Here is a 25485-nt window from a genome sequence, read left to right as displayed (position 1 = left end):
GCCGGCCAGCTGCCGCATCTCCCGCGCTTTCCTCACTGCCGCGCTTTCTATGACACCCAGTTCCAGCATCCTCTGCTACGATTACGTCACTGCCCGACATCCCCTCAGCGAACCGCCTCTCCTCCTACCAGCTGATCTATCAGGAGCCAATCAGATACGTCCTCCGAACTGTCTCCCCGGCTGCGCCAAAAGCCTCCTGCCGGCTTCTCCCGGCGTAGGCCCCGCCCCCTGCCAATCTGACCCAATGGCGTGCCGGAGAATGTCCGTCGCGCGGGGCGTGTGAGGTCAGAGCGCGGCTCGGCCAATGTCCCTCCTCCGTGGCCCCGCCCCCCGGCAGGCAGCTCTCCGGCCCGCGCTCAGTGTCGCGCCCTCTCTCTTGCTCTCTCCCCGTGCGTGGAGCTGCGGACATGGCGGCCGAGCAGCAGCAATTCTACCTGCTTCTCCAAAACCTGCTGAGTCCCGACAACGGCACCAGGAAACAGGCCGAGGTGAGCGGGCCGGGAGGGAGGCGGCGGCGGCTCCTGCTCTAGTCTGTCTCGTGTCCTAGACGCGGCCCACGTGTTAGCCGAGAGCGGCGCTCCCCACCTCCTCAGTGCGGGGGGACGGGACTCCTGCCTCCATCACCTCCTGCATGCGCTCCCTGGACCGGCTGCGGTGTCACTGCAAGTCCCAAAACTTACAGGAAAAGTTCTCCTGCACAGTGTGACCGGCGGCCTAATGGTCGGCGGCGGTGTGCGGCTTCCCTCCTCCGCAGGGACCGGGAGCCCCATAGTAGCCGAGCCGCCGGAGACCTTGTAGCTGGCAGCTGCTAACCACCGCACGCTACAGCGCCCCTGATGGTCACACTTGGCCATCACACTGTGTCCATCTGGTCGCACCGACTAATTGGTCCAATATCTGCCGATCTGTAGCTGGGAGTATCATCAGGTGTAATACAGGAGTAGAGCTGGGACTTGTGCCTGCATACCCCTCCTGTAGTACAGCTGCCGGTGACAGCGCACACGTCTGCATGTGTCACCGGAGGAAGCGATCGCTGCCAGGACTTCCAGGAGCCTCAGGCTCTAATCACACAGGCCTTTTTATCCCCCGTGCAAATCCTGAGATACAGAACCCGTACAGGGAAATAACCCGTCCGCTAGAATGGCGGCAGTCACAGGAGGGAATTCTCTTAGAAAATCTTAGAAAAATCACTGCATGTCCTACTTTTGGGTGATTCTTTTGCAAGAATTTCCATCATCTGTGCAGTACAGTGTTATTAAAGGGAACCTGACAGCTGCCTACAGAGCCGTAATGTAGGATGACACGTCACAAAGACTCCCACAATCCAGAACACCTGGTGGGAGAGCTCGCTGGATTCCGCAGGGAGAGCTCGCTGGATTCCGCAGGGAGAGCTCGCTGGATTCCGCAGGGAGAGCTCGCTGGATTCCGCAGGGAGAGCTCGCTGGATTCCGCAGGGAGAGCTCGCTGGATTCCGCAGGGAGAGCTCGCTGGATTCCGCAGGGAGAGCTCGCTGGATTCCGCAGGGAGAGCTCACGACAATAGGCCAAGTGAATGTAGAAAACAACTCTGGCCTCCACGGACCAGGGCCATAATGTCACAATGATCATATGGTGGTTAGAACCATATTTTATTAAAATATCTGCAGATTAATACCGGTTACTATGGCGACCACATGGAATAAAGAACCAGGGGGCGCAGAGCAGTGAAAAATGTGCAAAAATAATCACACAGAAAGCAGCTTTTTACCAACTAAAGTTGCCCTCGCCCGTGTGAATACAGGATCAGCGCAGTACAGAAGTATGAAACGCAGCCAATCGATGTATCAGATATTGGTACGGACAGTCTGCCCATTAGCGTGCCACACTGGACTGACAGGTCAGGCAGGTAGTGAAAAGGGTTTTCCCCTCTGAGGCTTTTATCACCCATCCACCGGATACACCATAACCATCTAGTAGATGTGGGATCGGCTCCAGTCTCCGTATCTGCCCCCTCTCACCCCATGCTGGCTGTATGTTGTATGGACACAGCGCAGATACATTGTTGCCAGGACTTCCATAGAAGTGCTAGTAGTTCTGGATGACACAGCGGTGTTCCTACAGCTCACTGATCTGGACTTTCTGTATAACCTTCACTTCTGCGGGTGTTAAATGGTTTGTCTGGTTACCCAACAACATTCACCCTATAGGTAGGTCCCACTGTGCTGAACTAACAAAAGTAGCAGTACTTACCTGGGGACCTGTCGCTGTAGCCCCACCGCCCTCCCAGTGTTGTGGAAGGTGATGTCACTGGATAACACCATGGCACCCAGGATGTGAGTGCTGATGCCAGGAGAGCAGGCAGTGCCGCTGCGGATGCTGATTGGTTGCAACGTCAGGTGACATCCCCTTCTATAACAAACACCAGGAGGATGGCAGGGCTGCACTGCTGGATCCCATCAGTAGAGGGCAGGTAAGTATTGCTGCTTTTGTTTTAGTATAGGGGGGAATGATGCCAAGTACCTGTCCAAGCCCTTGAAGGAAGCAGTGTAGTCTGCTTGGCTGTTGCCATTATATTTCCATTGGGCCCGTGATTGGCCAAGATGGGAAAACCTCATTAAAGGAAAAAAAACTGCAAAGCGGCAAATGATCTGGTGGCGGCCTGTATTAAGTGTGGTGTTGCTGGTCAGGTGATGCGGAAGTGGCACAGCATATCCACTACATGTAAACGTACCCTTAAAAGCCGGAGCCGATGCAATCAACTGACCCAGTGCATCAGCCCTTGAATTAAAGAGACTGATGCGGCAACTCCCCTTGAAGGGGTTGTCCCGTGATAGCAAGTGGGGTTAAGCACTTCTGTATGGCCATATTAATGCACTTTGTAATATACATCGCGCATTAAATATTGGCCATACAGAAGTTATACACTTACCCCCTCCGGTGCTGGCGTCCCCGTCTCCATGGCGACGTCTAAAGCTGCCTTCTGCCGGGATTAGACGCGCTTGCGCTGTCTGCCCTCTTCTGTCCGGCTCCAGCGTGCCCGCGCTGCAGAGGTCTTCTGCGCTTGCGCTGTCTCCCCTCTTTTGTCTGGCGTGCTCACGCTGCAGAGGTCTTCTGCGCATGCGCAGAATACCTCTGCAGCGCAAGCACGCTGGAGCTGGACAGAAGAGGGCAGACAGCGCAAGCGCGTCTAATCCAGGGAGAAGGCGGCTTTGGTCGGCGCCATGGAGACGGGGACGCCAGCACCGGAGGGGGTAAGTGTATAACTTCTGTATGGCCAATATTTAATGCGCGATGTATATTACAAAGTGCATTAATATGGCCATGCAGAAGTGCTTAACCCCACTTGCTATCACAGGACAACCCCTTTAAGGCTGGGGTCACATGGGGTGCAATGTAATAGACATTAGACGTCCCGCTGCAGATCGGCCGCTGAATGCCTGCCTTCAAATACGCACCATTCGGTGCAGATTTCATTGTGAACTCCGGTGTGGAATTCACCCCCTTATTGAGTTCCGCAGTGGAAATGGCGATACAATTGCGATGTTGTGAATTTGAATTCCGCGCCACAAGGAAGTTTCCACATTGGTTTTGTGCGGGTTATTTCCGTAGCTTGTGGCTGAGATTTTCAAAATCTTGTCCACTTTGCTGCTACTGTAAATGCAGAGGGTCCGCACAGACATTCCACCCCATGTGAACCCAGCCTGATAGTACATGTAAGGGCAATACTTCAGAAATGTTCAGTAGAGCCTATAATATGGACACAACTCTATTTTCACACCAGCCTTTATTTTTTGCTTGACATAGATGAAGGCATTGCCTCTGGGACCTGCCGTTTGTCCTATCCTGTTGATGTGCCGTACGTGGCTGTGATGGGAATACCACTTTACTGTGTATTAAAGTGGATCCAGTGATTGAGTCACTAAGTTAGATTCAGAATTGATTTGATACATGTGATTCTGCATATAATGGGTGTAATAGGCTTCTGGAGGTGTAAGTACAATTTACCACCCTGTGGGCTCATCACTTTCCCTATTCTCAGCTAAAATATTCTACAGCCAGCCATGGTCTTTGTTACTCTGGACGGGACCTAATCCTTCCTCAGCAGGACACATTGTGACGCTTAGAGGGGAATCGCTGTTGAATGCCTCTGAATTCCAGGGTCTTTCATTGGCGGGTGGTTTTATCAGTGACTTCATTGCATAGCACAGTTCAGCACTTTTTCTTGTGACAATTGGGAAAGAAAGGCCAGCGGTTTCAGCCTGCTTTGCTCTATTTAAAGACTCTGATCCATTGTTATCCACGCTGAGCGCTACGTGATGTATCGGCACATGTCTGCAGTATGTTGCAGTACTTACCTGTGCGGGGACTGATCTCAATCGTATCGTTTATGGTATACAAACCTTGTCGCCTGAACGTAGGGATGGACATTACTGTAAGCTCTAGGATCCAGTTAGACCCCTTTAGATGTCACTTTGGGGCAGCGTTGCCAAAATGTCCCGTCTGAGTACATCCCTTGCAGCTAAAATGTTCAGAGGTCTATAATACATAGCTGTACTAGCATTACATGGAGTCGGGCAGCCATATAAATGAAATGTCTGAAAATACTTGAAGAATGGTTTTATGTCTGTTCAAGGAACGTCCAAGGGTCTCCAACAATGAGCAGATGACGAGGTGTTTCTCTGCTGGAATCCCCAACAGTCAGCTGCAACATGGCAGCACGTTCCTAACTTGTATATTGGGGGGGTCGGAAGAGAGCGTTGTTGGCCAGGTACGTTTAGGGACCTGTTAGGTTGCCTTCAAGCTAATTATACATCTTGGCTGTTGTACAATCGCTCGTTCCGCCAACAGCCTGGCCAGCTCTTGCATAATATGGTTAAAAAGGATGTGTATCAAGTAGGGAAGGACATGGATAAAGGGTATGGGTAAACTTTAGAGCTTTGTTTCCCTGTACTGATCCAGAGGAAGGTTGAAAATGAAAACCATACTCAATCTGCCCGTGGGGTGTATTTACATGAACCATTTTCACACAAGGTTTCTGTTCGTTGCCTGATGCACGGAAATCGCGTGAAAAGAACCCATTTTTTTACATGGGTTAATTTACACAAGAGATTTTTCTCTCGGACCAAGAGTCTGAGTTAAGCCTCATTTACACGCAAAGATGATCGCTCAAAATTCGTTCAAAAGATAGGATGATTGTCAGTTTGAGCGATCATTTTGCATAAGCTACTAATGGTCACTAGTGCCCATTAGTAGCTTATTAGCTTCATTTGCATGTAAATGAGCCTCCGTGTGCTGTATGGACGGAACGGCAGGTGGTCTGTTCTCTGCATTCAGCTCCTTTGGGCTGCAGCTGAAGACAATGTTATCAGCGCTCCCGTGGAGAAACATACCGTGCGGTCCCTGCTATTGGCTCTCCGGCTGAACAATGGATTTTAAGCTCAACTAAAAATCAACATTTGGCCGAAAAGTAAATGATAGTAGCATTTACACGCAACACATATCGCTCAAAAGGGATTGTTTGAGCGATAATAGTTACGTGTAATTGGGGCTTTGAAAGATCACAGCATGTCCTACTGTTTTGGGCGGTTGTCCATTATTTCCTTTAGAACCAAAAGAAATAGCATAGCACTAGCATGTCATGTGATGCGCATGCAAGTGTGGCGCTAGATTTCTAATTTTTACTACTGAAACAACATGCGTGCAGAATGACAGGTTTGCCAGTGTGATCTGCCGGACCGATGTCGCACTCACCCATGTAAATACGGCCTTAGAAGGAAAATTCCCCACCTAATTCCAAGCGGCGATGAGTCCGGATCAACATTCTAAACAAGAATTCTATGCGTTTCCATAAGCATTAATGTTTGTTCCAAGAAATCATCTAAGCCTTTTTGAAGCCATCACCTGTTACTGCTGTGAGCGGCTCCTGAAATAGTCTACGCATAATCACACTTTTGGGAAAGAAGTCTTGATGCCTCTGCCAATTGAGCCTTTGCTTTTCTTCAGCTGGAGGGGGGGCTACCTTGTCCTTTTGAGGTGCTTTTACATGGAATATTTTTTGTACAACTCACTTTTAAATGTATGCACATTACTCATATTCCCCTGAAGGCTCCATTCAGCTCTTTTTTCCCCCGCTCCATCCAAGGGTCCCATCAGGGTACCTGTGTAAAATCCAGAAAATGGAACCTCTCTTGACCACAATTGAAAGCTGCTGAAACACAGATCAGTAGAACTAAGTTCAGCGGGTTTCCGTACATCTCTGGCATTTTATGCCATAAAGAAAAATGTGATTGTTCCCAGCAAGAGAAACCAAGTAATCTTGTAGATATGATACCTTTTTAATGGCTAACAAAAATACATGATGTTATAGCGAGCTTGCGAACCAACGCAGGGTTCTTCTTCAGGCTTAATGGATTGGATCTGAAGAGGCATGGATATTTATACACGTTATAAGTATGTATAAATATCCATGCCTCTTCAGATCCAACCCATAAGCCTGAAGAACCCTGCGTTGGTTCGGAAGCTCGCTATTATTACATCATGTATTTTTGTTAGCCATTAAAAGGTATCATATCTACAAGATTACTTGGTTTCTGTTGCTGGGAACAATCACATTTTGCTCTACTGGCTAACACCGTACCAGATCTTTGTTTTCATTATGCCAAAAAGAATGACGCAGTCTACCACACTATTCCTTTTTGGCATAAAATGCCAGAAATGAATTGAAACCTGCCGAAACTGAGATTAAGGCCTCATGTCAACAGGCGGGTTGAATTCCATGCAGGGAATCCCGCGCGGAATCCAGGCCTGCCCGCGGCCGGTAAGCTCTATTTGCCTGTATTTACCTGGCAGCGGGATCCCCAGCATCCGCGCGGATACCTCCATTTCTGGGTTTGCGGTACTGCTCATGGTCCTCACGGCTCGCCGTCGGGCATGCGCATTTTAGGTTTTTGTTTTTTTCAAATCTGCTTTCCCGCGGAATCCGCGACCCTTCTGCAGTGTCAGCTGTGGGTCTGCCGCAGATCAAATGGCTTCCATTGACTTCAATGGAAGTCGTCCCTGCGAGATCTGCAGACAAAAGGAGCATGCTGCAATTTGTTTTCCAGACCAAAAGGTCCTCAATACAAATCCGGACGTGAGTCCTTATTGGTCTCTGTTTCAGCAGTTTTCAACAGTGAGAGAGGTTCCATCCAGGGGTTCTGTCTTCGGGACTTTAAACTGGTACCATGATGGAAGCCTGAAATGAGAGTTGAATGGAGCCTTAGTTGTCTCTTCTTAAGACTAAACAAGTTTAGAGTATTTGTCACCTGCCTAAAGCACCATCAACTAACTTGTGGAGCTATTTAACGAGGTGACAGGGAGCCGGGTTCTGCATTTTTTTTATACTCCCCTGCTTCCTGGTTCTTGTGGTGCCCGCTGCTGAAGACCGTGTGCCGCAAGAAAATCTGACTCTTTTTAGAGTTGCTTGTGCACTCTCCCATACAAGTCTGTGGCGGAGCGCGTACAGGACTCTGAAAAGATTTTCATCTGATGCGGGTGAGTATATAGAATACAGCATCGGACTCCCTCTCCCCTGGCCAATCAGCACCAGAAGTTAGTTTATGATGCATTAAGCAGGTTACAGGTTCCCTTTAATTCCTTTAATCTCTCCTCGTAATGAAAATCCTCAAGACCCTTATTAGATTAATTGCACTTCTTTGTATTTTTCTTTCTCACTCCGTGGCATCCTTTTTACAAACTTGTGCCCAGAACTGATCTGTGTATTCCAGTTGGGCCGCACCATTTGTTAAGTAGTAATATGCCTGTGTCTCATGCTTCCTCCGTGCAGACCGGTATCGGCTGGGCTTGGAGGCAGGGGATTGACGCTGCATGCTGTTGTTTAGTTCACGACCTACTAGTGCGTCAGATCGTTCTTTTTAAAGTAATTCCGGTTTTAAGGCCGGTTACTGAAGAGCATATTATAACCACATTTCTGTGTCCCGACCGCGGGGTTTACTGACTTGTAATGCCCCGAGTTTGGATCAATGAACAATTCGGTCAGGTCGGGGTATTTTTTTTTTTTTTTTTAGCTTTCATTTCTCCACTGGATGGGTGGAAACTGATAGATCAATGGGGGTCCGATGGTTGGGACCCCCCACTGATCCCAAGGACAGAGAACCTGTGTCCCTTTCCCTATTTCCTGATTAATTCTTCCATTTTTTGTAGCATAATGGGGAATGGAGCTGCAGGTCGCACGTGCACAGCAGAAGCTCCATTCCTCTGTGTTGTAGACATGTGCAAAGCGCTGTGCTTGGCTATTTTTCGGCAGCCCATTGAGATGAATGGACTTCTGCCACCCATCCATTGGGTGAACCGGAATCCATCATCAGAATACCTTTAACATGGATGAGTACCTGGGGAGGAAGTACACTTGCCTAGTTTTTATGAAACGTACATATAGATACATATGCTTTTATTTTGTAGGAAACCTATGACAGCATCCCTGGGCCATCCAAGATCACGTTTCTTCTACAAGCTGTCCGAAATGCAGCAGCAGCTGAAGAGGTAAGCTTTGAAACTTGGAAATCATTCTATCATCTCCCTAATATTGGGCATGTTCTTCAGAGTGTGCGCCAAGTTTTTGATGCTACATCCCTTTTTCTGCTACTCTATAGGAAAGACCTATATTCTGTATTCTAGTCCGAGTTACAAGACAACAGTGTAGTAATGTATCCCTCCTGCCTATCTATGGCACTATTCTAGTGATGGGAATATCATGGGTTGCTATATACAGTGCCTGATTGTCCATATTAATCTGTACGTACTCTGAAATGTCCATAGGCATTAGACATGGTGTGTCAAACGTAAAACACAACCATAATGTTCTCGAAGTAATGGCCTTCTGTCGTCTTGCTGAAAGTTGTACGGCACTATGAATTCGAATATGAACCAAAGTATACAATAATTCATGGTCAATATATTTGATGGTCTTTCGTTTACTGTTGATATTTTATAAATATGGCGGTTGTATTTGAAGACTTTCTAAGGTTATTTTGGGTTATTTGTTCCAGGCCAGACAAATGGCAGCGGTCCTGCTGCGACGTCTCTTGTCGTCATCCTTTGAAGAAGTCTATCCATCTCTTCCAACGGATGTGCAGAATGCTATCAGAAGTGAACTTCTACTCGTCATTCAGTTGGAATCTCAGTCTAGTATGAGGAAAAAAATCTGTGATATTGTTGCAGAGTTGGCTAGAAATTTGATCGGTAAGGTTTACGGACATATAATGGGGGTTCACGCTTTTTTTTTTTAAAGTCAATATTACATATATTTAACGTTTGAAGTGCTGTTTTGTAGGCGTTAAGTATTTCAATATTTGAAAAGGTTCTTATGTAGAGATGAGCGAACGTACTCGGATAAGCACTACTCGTCCGAGTAATGTGCTTTATCCGAGTATCTCTCCGCTCGTCCTGAAAGATTCGGGGCGCTCCGCTGCTGACAGGTGAGCCGCAGCGGGGCAGAGCGGGCGGGAGAGAAGGAGAGAAAGATCTCCCCTCCGTTCCTCCCCGCTCTCCCCTGCAGCTCCCCGCTCCGCAGCGCATCCCGAATCTTTCAGGATGAGTACAGCGGTACTCGGATAAAGCACATTACTCGGACGAGTAGTGCTTATCCGAGTACGTTCGCTCATCTCTATTCTTATGCTTATGAAAGTGTCTAAAACAATAGTCTTGTTGCCCATAGCTGCCAATTATAGAACAGCTTACATTTCTTAGGAAGGGCTCACACAAGTGTAATTTAATTGTGTAGTATGCACGCATTATACGCTGTGAATGGAGTCAATTAAAGTTTAATTGATCCAGTCACTTGTGTGTAATACATGCGTTAAAAAGGACACATGTTCTATTTTACAGCTTATTACACATGATAGAGCCCTATTGTTCTCTATGGCTGCATACAAAAATGCTGTATATGGGCAATTACATCGCGTACGTATATGTCCATAAATCGATCTGCAGCAGGATATACGAGTGCCAAACAGATGTAGAAAAAAACTCCTTTATTCCTCCATAGATATGTATAGCAGCGATGTTTCGATCACGCCATGTGATCTTTCTGTGGCTTGAGAAACATCACATGGCGTGATCAAAACGTCGCTGCCATACATATCTATGGAGGAATAAAGGAGTTTTTTTTTCTACATCTGTTTGGCACTCGTATATGCTGCTGCGGATCGATTTATGGACATATTGCTACTTGGGGTAACAGTTCGGGCTCCGCACACTGCAGCTGTTGCATCATTGGTCCCACCCGGATGAGGGTCCTATTGAGTGCTGCTGGTGACTGCATTTGTTACATTGCGTATGTATGGCGTTTTTATGCATCGTTGCAAAAGACAATTACAGTAAAGTTTGAAGGGGGAAAAAAAGAGACCAGGGAATGACAGCATGCGTGAGATACGCTGTCGTGCACAGGCATACGTGATGATACGCAGCTCCACACGCCGGTAAAACGTTGCGATTTATACGTAGTATTTAACCATACAGTCATGTAAGCCCGGCTTTATAGTTCTCTTGAAAAGTTATTGCTTTCTGAGGACAACAAAGAGTTATTCATACAGGCGATGGTTATAAATCTGGCCCAGTGTATATTACTAATTACCAAGTGTTGATGTGAACTTGGAAGTGCTGACAGTGGGTGGTAGACATTTACTAGCTGACATACCATATAAATATTTATACATGAATGCCATCCTGCTGTTTACACACAAGTTGATATTTCAGTTATTTATGTGTTAAACAAATCTGAACCTTTTCTTGGATCTGTCTTCTCAGATGATGATGGCAATAATCAGTGGCCGGAAGCATTAAAGTTCTTGTTTGACTCTGTGAACTCTCAGGACGTGGGACTGCGTGAATCTGCTCTACATATTTTCTGGTATAGTATATTTCTTTTGGCCAAGTTTAAAGCGACTTTCCAGTCTCAAACAAAGTTGACTGCACCAATGCTGACTATGTGATGCACACTGTATGTTGGTAGTCTAAAGCAGTGTTTCCCAACTCCAGTCTTCAGTTCCCCCAACAGGCCATGTTTTCAGGATTTCCTCAGTATTGCACAGGTGATGTAATTATTGTCGGTGCCTCAGACATTGCTACAGGTGTTCTTACTATAGAATATCCTGAAAACATGACCTGTTGGTGGTCCCTGAGGACTGGAATTGGGGACCTCTGGTCTAAAAATTCTACATGCTGCTTTGATTGACCAGCAATTCTGACATGAAAGCACTGGCCAAAAAGAGCAGCATGTAATGTCAGGTAGTCAGACTATCAGTGTGGCTATCTGGGTTTATCCTGGTTTAGAGGGTCATATTGAATACTTTCAGAAATTTGGCATGTAATTGCATCAATTTGTGTTTTTGTTTTTGTGTTTTGTTTTTTTTTTTGTACACATTTTCGTATGCTTACTATGAGGAACTTTTCCATCTACATAGCCGCTTGTTTTTTGCAGAGCGTTGTATGTATTGTATAACTTGTATAACTTTAAAATGAATGGGGAGAAAAAAATGCACTAGTGTTTTTTTGAGGTTTTTCTTTGTACGGCACACACGGTGCACTAAGAATATATTCTGTGGGTTACTATTACAGCGAGACCAATTTTATGTAGGGTTTTGTTTTACTACTTTACTACTAATTTTTGTCACCATATTCTGAAAACATACATTTTTTTCCTGTTGATAGTGCTGTGTGTGATCTCTTTTTTTTATTTTTTATTTTTTTTCAGGGCAGACTGTAGTTTTTATTGCCAGCATTTTTGGGTATTCATGACTTTTTGATCACTTTTTAGTCAATTTTTTTGAGTGGAGGTGACACAAAACCTGTAATTCTGGCATAGTGTGTTATTTTTTTTTTTTTATGCCGTCTTCCGTGTGGGACAATGTGCTACTTGCTACTAGTTTGAGCTTTTATGGTTCGCAAAACCAATTGTTTGTTCTTGTTTAGATTTGGAGAGATGGTGGGGGGAGGGGGGAATGGGAGAAGGCTTTTTAAATAATTTTTTTTTCAGTCCCCCTAGGGCAGTGGAACTTGCGATCTTTCTTTTGATTGCTTCTACAATGTACTGCACTATTTCAGTAGTGCAATATATTGTAGTTTTAACATTAGTTTTTTTAACTTCTGTCACAGGCAGGGCTTAGTAGGTTTAAATACATAAACCCATGGCTGCCATAGTAAATAGCGCATCATAGGGAGCCAGAGGACAGCAACACCCCACCCCTTCCTCCGCGGCCCAGAGTTGCTGGCTTGCATGCTGCAGGCAGCACTGCATTAGCATGGCTATGGCTGACATTGGAACTAGCTTGAGATCAATGAGAGCCATGCCTGCAGTTACAAGCGACGACCACTACATGGAGGTCGGCGCAGCTTGCGCTTGCTTAACTGATCAGTAAGGGTCCCAATCGACTGACCCCGGCCGATCAACTATTGATGACCTATCCTGAAGATAGGTCATCAATAGTATTTCCCTGGAAAACCCCTTTAACTCTTCAAGGTTTTTTAATTGTAATGGAAGCAATATGGCATTCTACAAGCAGAGATCTTGAAAACGGAGACTGATCTTGGAAAGTTATGTAACTTTCATTATATAAGATGTGCTCAGAATATCCTTTTAAAGGTGGTTTCACACGGTCTCCTACGTAGAACACGGATTTTTACTGGACATGATTTGCAGCAAAAACCGCTTCAGCAGATGCTAGCTGTAAGTCAGAAGGAAATCTGAAACGCACCGCATGGAGTTTTGTTGTTTTCTACTTCAAATACTGCATCTTTTTAGGTGTTTTTTCTTTCCGTTTTCCTTTTTTTTTTTCTTAGACTTCTCAGTAGGGAAGCAATGCCTGAAAATACCACATTTGTATTTTTAAAGTGTTAAAAAAAGTCATCTCAAGCAACAAAAGCATTTTTTTCCCAAGTCTGTCACAAAAATGTCTGAAGGAAGCCTAATGCTGTATTGGTTACCACATTAACCGTTGTTTAAGGGGTTGTCCAGGGTTAGAAAACCATGGCTGCTTACTTGTGTGTGGGTTGTGACTGGTGTTGTAGCTCAGCTCCCATTCACTTCAGTGGAGTTGAGCTGCAGTACCACACCATATGGACAATGGTGATGCCGTGTTTCGGAAAAAAGGGGCCATGTTTTTCTAATCCTGGACAACCCCTTTAAGGGAGATCAGAAGCCACTAGTGTGAAGGTAGAGATGTGACCTATTTTTGCACATTACAAACGTACAAATAGGTAAAAATATTGGTATCTGTACAGTATACACATTGATGCGGTTTACCCCTTTGCAGGTAACGGTTATACATATTGCTTATGTACAACAAATATTTGTATTCCTTCTCACATAGTTATTGCATTATGTAATCTTGGCTATGTTTTCTTAGGAATTTCCCTGGTATTTTTGGAAATCAGCAGCAGCATTACTTAGAAGTAATCAAAAGAATGCTTGTGCAGTGCATGCAAGACCAGAATCATCCTGGGGTGAATATTCTCACATCTTTTATATGCTGCTCATACAAGTACAGTGGATCGATATTACACGTTCTCTCAAACATGATTGCTCCTTTGTGTTGTAGTCTATTTCACTGAATGCAGCCAGGGATGTGAGGGAAAAATGGCTGCATTCTTGTTGCCCAGGCTGCATCTATGCAGAGGTTTGATTGCGTTCAGTGACTACTGTCTGCAGCCTGTGGAAACCCGTTTTAGGGTGGCAGGATTTATGTGCAGACCGGAAGGGCTGGGGATGCCAACAGCCTAATGATACATTGTTCCGAGTAGTGTAGCATCAGGCTACACCCCTTCCACATTTGGTTTGCACATGCTTTCTCCTATCATTGGACAGGTACACAGGCTGCACTGACAGTCATTTTATGGCATCCGGTACAACCCCTTAAAAAATGTTAGGTTTTTTGTGTTTTTTTTCTTATTTGGATTTTTATGCCTTTCTTTCCCTGTGCTGTATATATGATGCAATTGGTAGATAATGCGAAATATGCTGCTTGCCCAGGATCTGAGGCAATGCCTTCCATAAGGGGAGGCTATACAGTATATTTCAATATATAGTTGAGCTGTCGCTGCAGTGCAGTTCGACAGACGGGTTTTGGTACATTTTCTGACAGCCTTTTATCATTTCTCTTCCACAACAAGGAGGCTAAAGGTTACCAATGAGTTGCTATGGCAGCCAGAGGCCTGGAAATACCTTCCAGGTATGTCATGGACAGAGGCTTATTAGGCCCTGCCAGAGGCAGGGTCTAATAGGCTGCCTGCTAATAGAACACGGACGTTCAGGTATAATACACTATATACATAAGCTGTGCAGTGAAATATGTAGGTGATCAATTATTGCCTGAATTTTCTGTGGAAGCAGCGAATTTGGGCAATAATCGTACGTGTGGCTGGCGACAGGGCAGTGAGCGAGAAATCACTCACTTGCTGTAGTCGCTTGGCTTTTAGCAGAACTAAAAACCAAGTGACAGGAGTCACTGAATCTTTGCATGGGAAATGAGGTGGGTGGCCGGACCAATTCCCTGCCACTCTCACACCATTCAGTAGAATGACTATCGTTCCTGTGTAAAGCACAGGAGCCATAGTTGGGAGGAAGCCTGTGGGACGGGTGTCGCGCTTATGTGCCCGACAATCATCCAGTGTAAAGGTTCCTTAAGTAGGGGGCTACTACACGCCTACTACAGGTTTGCTGGTGGCTGATGAGTGAAATTTAGGGTAGGTAGAATCCGGCCACAGTAATTACAGGGGAAAGTTTGTTCTGCATTTGGTACTGCTGAATGACAAATGTAAAAAAAAAAAAGTTTCTGGATTTTTTTCTTTCTTCACATTACCTCCCCAGAAAGAATTAAGTTAGTCAATAAGTTATATGTACCCCCCAAAATTAGTATTGACACATGCAACTTGTCCACAAAAGAACCAAACCCTTATATGGCTATGTCAACAAAAAGAAGTGTTAAAGGAGTTTCCCATTATACGCAATTATCAGCTCTGCTACAGGTTTTAACCACTGGCAGTCCCATAGATCATAAGATTGGCGGTCCCAGAGTCCCCTTGGAGTCCTTTTATACGAAGTGAGATATCGTTTGATCGAGCAAATGGTAGTTTGCTTTAAAATGCAGTCAGTTTACACACAGACAATAGTTTACTTTGTTTTGTCATTCATTCGATCGTTGGCCTTTCAGAGGACTGTGCCAGTGAATGGGAATGACTGAAGTCACTTTTTAAACTCCATGCCTTGCAAATGACTGATCTTTGTCTTCCCAAAATGAACAACGAACAAAACTTTAGAAATAGAAGTTGTTTTTTAATGGTACCATATAGTGTATGGAAAAAAAGTAAAAATTTTGAAGTCTAGTGGAATGGGAAACAAACTGCAATTGCACTAGTTTTGGGGACACTGTTCTTACAGCATTCACGGTGCTGTAAACATTCCATATTGACTTTATTCTGTGTATCAGTAGAATTACAGCTATACCACGTTTATCTAGTTGAATGTAGTACTATAAAAAGTTGCCTTTTTTAAACAAACTTTGTCACCTTATTCTAACTCCCATAACTTATTTGTTTTGTAAATAGTGCTGCGGGAGGGCTTGTCTTTTGTAACAAGCACTATAGTTTAGGATTGATAATGTGACATTTTAATAGGACTTTTACAGATTCAGCAATACCGGTTTTATGATGATTTGTTATGCATATACTGGGGAAAGAGTTGATTTGAGCTTTTAAACAAATGTTTTAAACATATAAAAACTTCATTAAACTTTTACATTTTTGGTAATCCCGGTAATGGACTTGCTCTTTGAGTGTTTAATCACTTGTACGCTATGCTGTAATGCTTTTGTATACCAGTATATTGTACTTTTAATGTAATAGCCTGTAATCTGTGGCAGACCTTGGGGCATGAACAAGGCCCCAGGCCATGACAACAGAGCTTCACCCAATGATCTTGTCTTGGAGGGAGTCCTCTCCCTCTGTCAAGCCATATATAACTGCTCACAGTTGGCATATAGGGGGTTAAAGGCCAAGATGGTAGTCATCTCTGATCCCAGCCAGGTGCCAGCTGCTCTCTACAGCTGGTACCCGTGGCGTATGGAGTGTGCCTGCTCCAAGCTAACCACGATTTTAATGTTTGATTGCATGAAGGAGTTAAATGTCATCTATTTTGCTTTTGCTGTAAATGTTACAGGTTTGCCACTTTCCACTTGTATGTTCGCAATTCTGCCAATAATATCCTGCTGAAGATAAACATTTTTGGCATGAATATTCTACTGCTCTTCCTTCTCCTTTGTAGATAAGGACGCTGTCTGCCCGGGCTGCTGGTGCCTTTGTTCTGGCCAATGAACACAATGTTCCATTACTGAAGCACTTTGCTGACTTATTGCCTGGCATCTTGCAGGTGAGATCTCATTTGGCAGAGCTGATCTGCTTAAAAATAATCCTTTTCCCCCCTTATTTCTGGCCTGTAAAATCTGCTGTAAAACTATTATATACTTTTGATGTAAATCATGATTTGTGTTTTTTAGTCGGTAAATGAATCCTGTTATCAGAATGATGACTCCGTCCTGAAGTCTCTGGTTGAAATAGCAGATACGGTTCCAAAATATTTGAGGCCTCACCTGGAAGCAACATTGCAATTAAGTTTGAAGGTAGGACTGGCCCCCAAATACACCCTTGTGAACGCATTGATATATTGTTTACCATTTGTTTTCTATGTAGTTATGCGCAGATACCAGCTTGAGCAACATGCAGAGACAATTGGCACTTGAGGTTATTGTTACCCTCTCTGAGACCGCAGCAGCTATGTTGAGGAAACATACAAGTATTGTTGCCCAAGCTAGTAAGTAATGATTTTTCATCTGTTGTTGACTGGAAATTGCTAAACTGTAAGTGGAAACAATTATCCTTTTTGTTTCTCAGTTCCACAGATGTTGGCGATGATGGTAGACTTGGAAGATGATGAAGACTGGTCAAATGCTGATGAATTGGACGATGATGATTTTGACAGGTATACTTGTATGTATATATCATTAGGCAGCTTGTGAATGATCGCCATTTGCTTTTGTATATTTTAAAGACAACCTGTCAGGTTCCCTAAGCCGCCTGGGCTGCGGGCAGCAGGGTATAGTGGCAGACATGCTCGGTTCAGCGGTCTGTCACTTAGACTGATTTGATTTAGTGGCTTTGCAAATCTTATTCCTTTAACCTTGCACAGCTATACTAGAGAGCAGTTCAATAAGGCTCAAGTATATTCATGTATGTACACTCTGCCACCCTCTTCCCGCCAGATGCTGATTGACGGGTCCCTCTGTATGTACTAACACAGAAGGACCTGCCAGCAAGCACCTGGAGGGAGGAGAAGGGGGCTTTGGGAGTAATCTGGAGCTAACAATGTAAACTTCTCATCTTGGGGTTTCCATGGTTTTCAGTAAAAGTGGCGATCTCATTAGAAGATTGCTATAAAATATGTTAAACAGCAATTTTTAAATAAAATGCATTTTGTTTTAAAAAGCTATTGTGTCCTCCATCCAGCAATGCTGTAGCAGGTGAAAGCGCCTTGGACAGAATGGCCTGTGGCTTAGGTGGAAAAATTGTTCTCCCCATGATTAAGGAGCATATCATGCAGATGCTACAAAACCGTGAGTCTATACTTTTCAATGGTTAGAAGTATGTATTCAGCGCAATTAAATGAGCCGGCCACTATATACCTAATGTTAAAGTGCGTGAAACAGGCTTATATTCAACCTAATGTACTAATAAACACTTTATTAAAATTGCATCCCTTTTTCTGCTTTCAGTGCAGTCACATACCCTTAGTTTCTGTAAGCGCCTATTTTTTCTTCTTCTTCTTCTTAGTGACATTTTATTTCTTTTCTTTTTGGGGGGGTCAAAAAGCCTCAGACCCAAAAGTGAAGAAAGCCACTACAAAAAACATACTGTTTCAAGTGATTTCTTTTATTTCAGTATTGACTCTAGGCTAACATCTGCCTGCAGCAGTTTTGAAGGAATTTCCCCCTCCCCAGTAAATATGTCAAAGCACCCTAATATAGATACTGCGATAAAAATCTAGTAGTAAATGGTTTAATTTTAATCCAGAGAGTCCACAGCATGCTATATAGTTATCAGAGCCTGATTTGCTTACTCTGGTAGCTTGGTGACTAGTTACTGAGCAGCCCCCCTTCTCTTGTGTTTCATGCATTTACTTCTGAAATCATGTTTTTCATGAAGAAACTTCAACAAGTTAATACTTTTCTATTGTTACTGCAGCTGACTGGAAGTACAGACATGCTGGCCTTATGGCGTTATCAGCCATTGGTGAAGGTTGTCACCAGCAGATGGAGGGCATCCTTAATGAAATGGTCAACTTTGTGTTGCTCTTTCTTCAAGACCCGGTAAAAATGTTGTTGGTTTTTGTTTTTTTTATTTATTTTTCATTTTAGAAAATATTCTTATTCTCAAGGTCCAAATTTTATTAGCAAAACTGCATTTTTATTCAACACTTGTCCATTCCGCTAAGTATAAGAATAAGGTATTTTGTCTTATGAAAAAAATGACTTTAGGTTGTTTGGGATTTTTTTAAGCTCCTTTTGCTGTTAAACCACTCACACACAGCGCTTTTTACAGCGCTTACCGTGAAGTTTGAAACTCTGTAAAACGCCTCTATTGATTTCAATGGGGCTTCGCAGACTAGCATTCAAATGCGGTGTTTCTAACGTAGCGATTTTCCACTGCTGTCTGCTCTATTTTAATGCGCCTCATCACCCATTGTAATAATGGGGTGGGTTAAATGCTTTTGAACATGTTTTAAAAACGCGTTTTAACAGACTCTCTTGTGAGAGCAACCTTAGGCTCCCTATCTACGTGCGTAGCGATATCCCACGGTAGATCGCTGCCGCAGGGAAGAGCTGACAGCTCTCCACACTGAGCCTATCTGACAGATAGGCTCACCGCAGAGAATCGTGGCATGCTGGGATTTAACGACCATGAGCGGAGAATCGATATGATTCTCCGCTCGTGGACAGTGGGGCTGTACTTTCCATAAGTCTATGGAAAGCGTTCACTCCATTTCCCAAGGCCGGATTATTGCCGTGGGAAACGCAGTGAAAAATCGCCCGGAGGTCTTAGTTGACAACAAGACTCAAAACTATTTCTGTTGTCAGCTAGAAGTGCTAGTAGAACTGAGCAGTGTTTTTTTGCTTTTTCTTCTCCATCCTCATTACCTCAGACTAAAAATGTCTATTGTATGATCTATCGGATCAATAGATTCCAATCACTGTTGCAGAACTGTAGTAATTTGTAGCATTCAATATAACTGTCTACTTCTTTAAAAAAAAAAAAATTCCTAAATGGCTACAATAGTTTCAGCAAATATTTTTCATTGTATACGTGAAAGAATGAATCCAAAAAGCTAGTAAACATTAAATTCACATGGTCTTCAAGATATCTGCTCGCAGTTGCTTAATGGGAATGTATGTTCACTTCCTCAGTGTCTCCCACTCATACAACATCCTTGCCTGACTCTCTGTTGGTGCCGCTCCCACCTTCCCTGTGCTAGGCCCCCAGTACTTCATCTACACCTTTGGCCTAGGATAGAATCTCATGGCTTTCAGATGTGAAAACACATCAAAAAAGCAAATGTCTATAGGCCATATCTTCCTTCACTTCCTGCTTTCTAAAAATCAACATTGATTGCAGTCAGTGACCCTATACTTTCCCCAGTTGCAAAAGTCTGCTGTCTAGGTGTAACATTTGGTTTTGCCCTGTCCTTCAAACTGCATATACAAGCCCTAGCCTCCTCAACTCAAAAACCTCTCTTTGATACGGCTTTTCCTCAATGCGAGTCAACGAAAATGCTATGTATGTTCTTCTCTACTACCAAAACTACTGCAACAAGGTGTCCAATTCTGCACTCCTGAACTCAGCTGCCTGGTTAATCCACCTCTGCCCTTGTTACTATCCTGCCTCTCCATTCCCTTTAGGGAACCGAGTTCAAGATATTACATCTCTGACCTAATATCCTGATACCTCCCCACATGTAGCCTGCAGTCCTCAAAAGACTGCCTCTACTTTCCCCTAGTCTGCTTCTCACAAAACGGTCTACACAATTTCTTGTGCATCACCTATATTCTGAAACTCATTATACCAGTACATCAGACTCCCTGACACATTAGAAAGCTTCAAAAAGAACTTGAAAGTTCACCTCTGCAGAAAAGCCTCCAATAACACTGCTGCCACCACTATGGAAGCAACTACTGCACTCTACATTCTCCCTATTATAATATGGACAGTGCCCTGCAATTAATGGGTCTTTACAATAACCTGCAGTGCTACTGTTGCTGTCAAATACTGGAAACCTGATGGATTCCCTTTATAAAACAGTAAGGTCTACCTGGGTTCATTACATGGTATCAGAAAACAGATCTAAAGTAGTTGTCAAGACTGCATTATAAGCAGTAGTCATCAGTAGTGTGAACAAGGTTTTATGGCCCTTTTACACAGATTGACAGTGGGCTAAACGACCGCACAAGTGCTGGCATCACCCTTAAGGTAATCGGCACCCGTGCAGAGCGTTTACACTGACAGGCTTCACTGCTCCATCGCAGGCTTCTTGCTCAGCACTTCACCTTCTATGCGGAGTGCTGAGCGTTACATAGAACGACTAGTCCCTGATCCAGAGAGTTTTTAAGCACTTGCGAATAGGAATATAGCGATTTCTGCGAATTTACACTGCACGATTCATTCAAGTTCGTTTGAATGAATTTTCAGCGATAATCGTCCCGTGTAAATGGCCCATTAGTTATGAGAGCGGTCTTCTAATGAGCCAGTAACCAGTATGATTACAGATCTTGATCCACTGAAAGTAAGCAATGAGGTTGTTACTTTCTTTCTAAATGGTATGGAAGTGGACTTTAACTTGAATGTACAGCAATGTTTGCTTACTTTACTAGGGCAGTTCCATAAGTACACCAAAATAAACATCTGAAAAGGTGCTTTCACTTGAGACTTGCTTAAGCATTGTATTTTTGTATGAGATTTTTGATTAACTGGTATATGAAACTTGTTTTCCTTTCTTATAGCACCCTAGAGTGCGTTATGCTGCATGCAATGCTATTGGACAGATGGCAACTGATTTTGCTCCTGCCTTCCAGAAAAAGTTTCATGAAAAGGTAAGAAGCTTATATTTCAAACATGTATGAGTGCATAAATGGCTTTCTATTTACTACTTTTAATACTGTAAATGTCTGTATAGTGTTGACTTATTTTATGCTCATTTTTGTTACTGGTCTTCACTTGAATCCAAATGAGTTTCCAAAATTCTGCCAGCTGCTACTTGGAATGTGTGGACAGTCGTGTGGCTAAACACCTTAATTCTGTCATCTGAGCTACCACATTGCATTTGCTTAATCTTCAGTGTGAATAACTTCATCTGTGTGAAAAAAAAAAATCTCCACGTGGTTTAATTTTACTTTTTTTTTTCAGAATTGTTTTAAAATGTTTAAAATACTTAATGTGAAAACTGGTACGTTGCATATGTTCACTTTTTTTTTGCTGCGCTTAGAAGGAACCTGTCGTGACCTTTTAAGCCCCATAAACTAAAGCTATGTGCAAGTAAGTTGGGTAACAGTCTGGAGACATGAGTTTCATACTTGCCTGTTTCCTTGCTGTCCACCAGCAAACTCATTCTCCATTGCGTTTTCGGGCACACTGGGCTTATTTCCTATTCAAGATTCGGCTGTTTTTTTGTTGCAAATTACATTAGAAAACAGTCTTAAGGCCTGTAGACACGCAACGATTATTGCTTATGTGTAATTGCGGGCAGTAGTGCACTATTCGTTCACTTGTCATTAGCCGCAGGTTTTTGGCCGGCATAAAAGCCATCGTTCAGCCACTCAAAAGATATTTCATTTGAATGGAATTCATCCAGTTTTTTAAGCGGCTGCAAGATAGGTTTTTTTTTTACTTGCATACACAATGAGTACACTGTTTACTCGTGGCGGGAGAAGACGATGGAATCTGCTGGCCAGATAATCCCTCGCATAAACGCACACCCAGCTGAGCAAACAGTCGCTACTGCTATTAATTTTATGCAAAAATGTCGTCAATTTGTTCAATCATTCGGCCATTTAAGCTATAATTGTTACATGTAAAGGAGGTTTTACATGCTCTGCAACATTTATTATGTTTTTAGACACTTTTGGACAGTTTTACTGACTTGTCAAAAAAAATTGCAATATTGCTGTGGATTGCACCAAAGTTTTACTGCAATTATAATTGCAGTAAAACTTTGGTGCAATCCACAGCAATATTGCAATAATGACGTAAATTAAGCTAATAGATGGTTTAAATTTAAACTAGGCAGTATTAAGTCGACTGATTTATCTATCATTCAGTGATAAATCTGGCACATTTTAAGACTCGCTAGTCTGTTTGCACTGTTGGACTTCTAGACAGTATTAGTAAATAAGCCCACTGTTTATAATGACGTGACAGTGTGTGCACATGTGCAATGGAGTCCACTTGATTCACTGAACACGGACTTTGAGAACAGACAGTGATAGAACAGGGAGTCCTGTGAGTAAACAAGTCACATCCCTGGACTCTGTGCCTCCTGTTTTATGAACCCATAACCTTAGTTTATAGGGCTCATAGGACATGACAGGTTTTATGCAACCAATTGTACCCAGAATCACAATTCTGCCCTCCTATCTTCAGAAGATACTAAAATGTGTGTGTGTGTGTCACAAACGTTATACTTTTAATTTTCAGGTGATTGCAAGCCTCTTGCAAACTATGGAAGACCAGGCTAACCCTCGAGTCCAGGCTCATGCTGCTGCTGCTCTTATTAACTTCACTGAAGATTGCCCCAAGTCACTGCTAGTTCCTTATCTGGATAATTTGGTTAAACATTTGCATTCAACGATGGTGGTCAAACTACAGGAGGTATGTTTTTTTTTTCTTTTTATGCAAAAGCATTCATTCCTTTCAGTTTTCCTGGATTTTCAGTCTTAAAACACTACATCTGCTCTCTGGCCATCATTGCTCGTATCAGTCATCTGACACAACACGTGCTCTGATTGGCCATTGTTGCTCACATGATCAATACTAACCAATTAGAGCAGATATACAGATGCATTTCTTTAGTGTGACTGATGTGATGTATAAGGTGTGTTGTGCCATCGGGGTGGTTTATTTACACTTTAAATTTCTTTTACTATGGGTTTTGTTGTGTTAAGATAAAAGAATAGCTTTTTAATGGCTTAAATTTGAATTTTCTGCACCATGCTATCACAATCCAGCTAACAATTTGCTGCATTTGTGGTGGTTTAGAGTGCACAAAACTCGCATGAAAATAGAACCCATTATTTGGAATGGGTATATTTTACATGGATGATTTTTATCTCATGGCGATACTGCAAGATGGAAAAATCGCAGCATGTTCTATTTTCATGTGACTCTCACAAAATTAGGACATGTAGATGTGTGGCCTCAGCACATTGCAAATCACACAATACGGAGTGTCCTTGTGCTGTGCGATGTCACACCTGAGAATGTTGGGCACGACTCTCTGTTGCCAGTGTGAATGCACCCTACAATGCAATGTGTGCATCGGCTTGTGAAAGGAACACACTGGATATGTTGGCAGACTAAAGAGACAAGTGGTCAATGCATAACCGTAGTCTGCTCTACAACATTATACATTCAAATTCTAAAGAAAACCTTTGTTTCTCCTTAACCCCCCCCCCCCTCCACCCTACTCACACTTTTTTTGTTGTTTTTTAATAGTTAATCCAGAAAGGCACCAAGTTGGTTTTGGAACAGGTGGTGACCTCAATCGCCTCTGTTGCGGACACTGCTGAAGAGAAGTTTGTTCCCTATTATGATTTGTTCATGCCCTCCCTGAAGCACATAGTGGAAAATGCTGTGCAAAAAGAGCTGCGCCTTCTCAGAGGAAAAACTATTGAGTGCATAAGTCTTATTGGCCTAGCTGTTGGTAAAGAGAAGGTAAGAGCGTCATGCCTGTGCATTCATATACAAATATTAAATGTGCACTATAGCTTCAATAAACTTGTGCTTATGTCTTGTCCAATGTAATAATCATATGTAATGTTTAAGCGATAAGGTTACTGTAGTAATATGGTAACATCAGGCTTTTCATCACTATTATGATAAAATAATCAAGCTATTTAAATAGAATAGTAAATATTGTTCTCAGCTGTATTATTGCGGGACACAGCGAAGACATTGGGTTCAACACCTGCCATTAGGCGGTCACAAAGCAAAGGAAGAATTGACGACTTACCAGCAATATCCCTGCTGTAGCTACTCGACTAAAGCAGTTTTAGCTTAGTGTCCATAGAAGGCAGAGCTTTCTGCTGCAGTTTTTTCAAGATCCTGGAGTTGTTTCAACACTATGTATTCACAAGGTGACAGAATACCAAAGAGAAGCGAGAAACAGCAAAGGATCAGACTGGATTTTGATGCCACAGGATCTGGCACTTTTCCTCCAGGAAAGTAAAGTATAAATGCCCTTCTTCCAGTCTCTTCCCATTCCCCCCTCCCTGGTTCTCACTGCCCCTGTAAGAGGTGAACCTGTGTGCAGTTATCATGCTCGGGGTAAGGGGGGCCTTCAGTTCTCCCAAGCAGGCAAGTTCCTCTGCGAGATCTTCCTGCATGTGGCCAGGCGATTAGCTTGTTCCCCTGTGCTTTCTGTTGCTAAATTGTTGGTCAGCAGACCTCACCTTTGGCAGTCACCTAGACAAAAATTTATTTCCGAAGCAATAGGCAGAAAAAGTTCTTCCCTTACGTAGTGCAGGTCCACTTGTCTGATAGACTGCCAAGAAGAAGAAACCTACTACTTTTTCATTGCTGCGCTTTAGCCATCGTCCTTTAATGTTACGTCAGGACTGCTATAAAAAAAAAAACATCCTTCAAACCTCGTGCTTCCTGGACTTCACAATCTCAGGCAACCAAGTTTCCCTTGGCAATGTCATCCTTGGCATGAAGACAGTTCCTTCCATACAGTCTGCCCCAGTACCTTTGAGCCTTTCAGGCTTCACTCAACCAAGGTGTCATTGTTTCTGTTTCTTCTCACAAACTCTTTGCTGGATTTTACTCCAACCTGTTTGTTCCCAAAAAAAAGACTGATCGGTTCACTGGGTCCTAAAGCTGAAGCTCCTGATTCATTATGTCAAAGTCCGCCATTTTCGTATGGAATCTATCCGAGCGGTGATTGCTTCTATGGAACAAGGTGAATGTCTGCTGTAAATACATCAGACACCTATCTCCACATCCTGATTCACCAGTCCCACCAACGCTTTCTCTGTTTGCAGTCAAGTCGAATTTTCATTTTGTCGCCTTGCAATTTGGCATAGCAATAGTTCCCTGAGTGTTCACTAAAGCCCCTATCAGCTGTTGTGTTCCTTCCTAGGGTATCGTGGCAATTCCTTACCTGGATGGCATACTGGTTAAGGCCACGAAAGCTGCT

At 43.5% G+C, this 25485-nt stretch overlaps 1 protein-coding gene across 1 annotated transcript in view; it reads left to right on the top strand.

Moving 5' to 3' along the window:
• Positions 1-310: 310 nt before the first annotated feature.
• Positions 311-25485, top strand: part of IPO5 (importin 5) — a 42128-nt gene continuing 16953 nt past the window's right edge. The window contains exons 1-14 of the mRNA XM_066580326.1: positions 311-488; positions 8439-8519; positions 9026-9218; positions 10785-10887; positions 13382-13478; positions 16294-16398; positions 16526-16648; positions 16719-16839; positions 16920-17007; positions 17532-17638; positions 18267-18391; positions 21077-21166; positions 22767-22940; positions 23784-24002. Coding sequence (XP_066436423.1) covers positions 408-488; positions 8439-8519; positions 9026-9218; positions 10785-10887; positions 13382-13478; positions 16294-16398; positions 16526-16648; positions 16719-16839; positions 16920-17007; positions 17532-17638; positions 18267-18391; positions 21077-21166; positions 22767-22940; positions 23784-24002 — 1707 coding nt within the window. The 5' untranslated portion in view covers positions 311-407. The remainder of the gene's footprint in view (positions 489-8438; positions 8520-9025; positions 9219-10784; positions 10888-13381; positions 13479-16293; positions 16399-16525; positions 16649-16718; positions 16840-16919; positions 17008-17531; positions 17639-18266; positions 18392-21076; positions 21167-22766; positions 22941-23783; positions 24003-25485) is intronic.

This window comes from Eleutherodactylus coqui, chromosome 1 (genome assembly GCF_035609145.1).
Source record: "Eleutherodactylus coqui strain aEleCoq1 chromosome 1, aEleCoq1.hap1, whole genome shotgun sequence".
NCBI lineage: Eukaryota > Metazoa > Chordata > Amphibia > Anura > Eleutherodactylidae > Eleutherodactylus > Eleutherodactylus coqui.
Note: the sequence above shows the minus strand (reverse complement) of the source record. Positions and strands in the feature narration are given on the sequence as shown.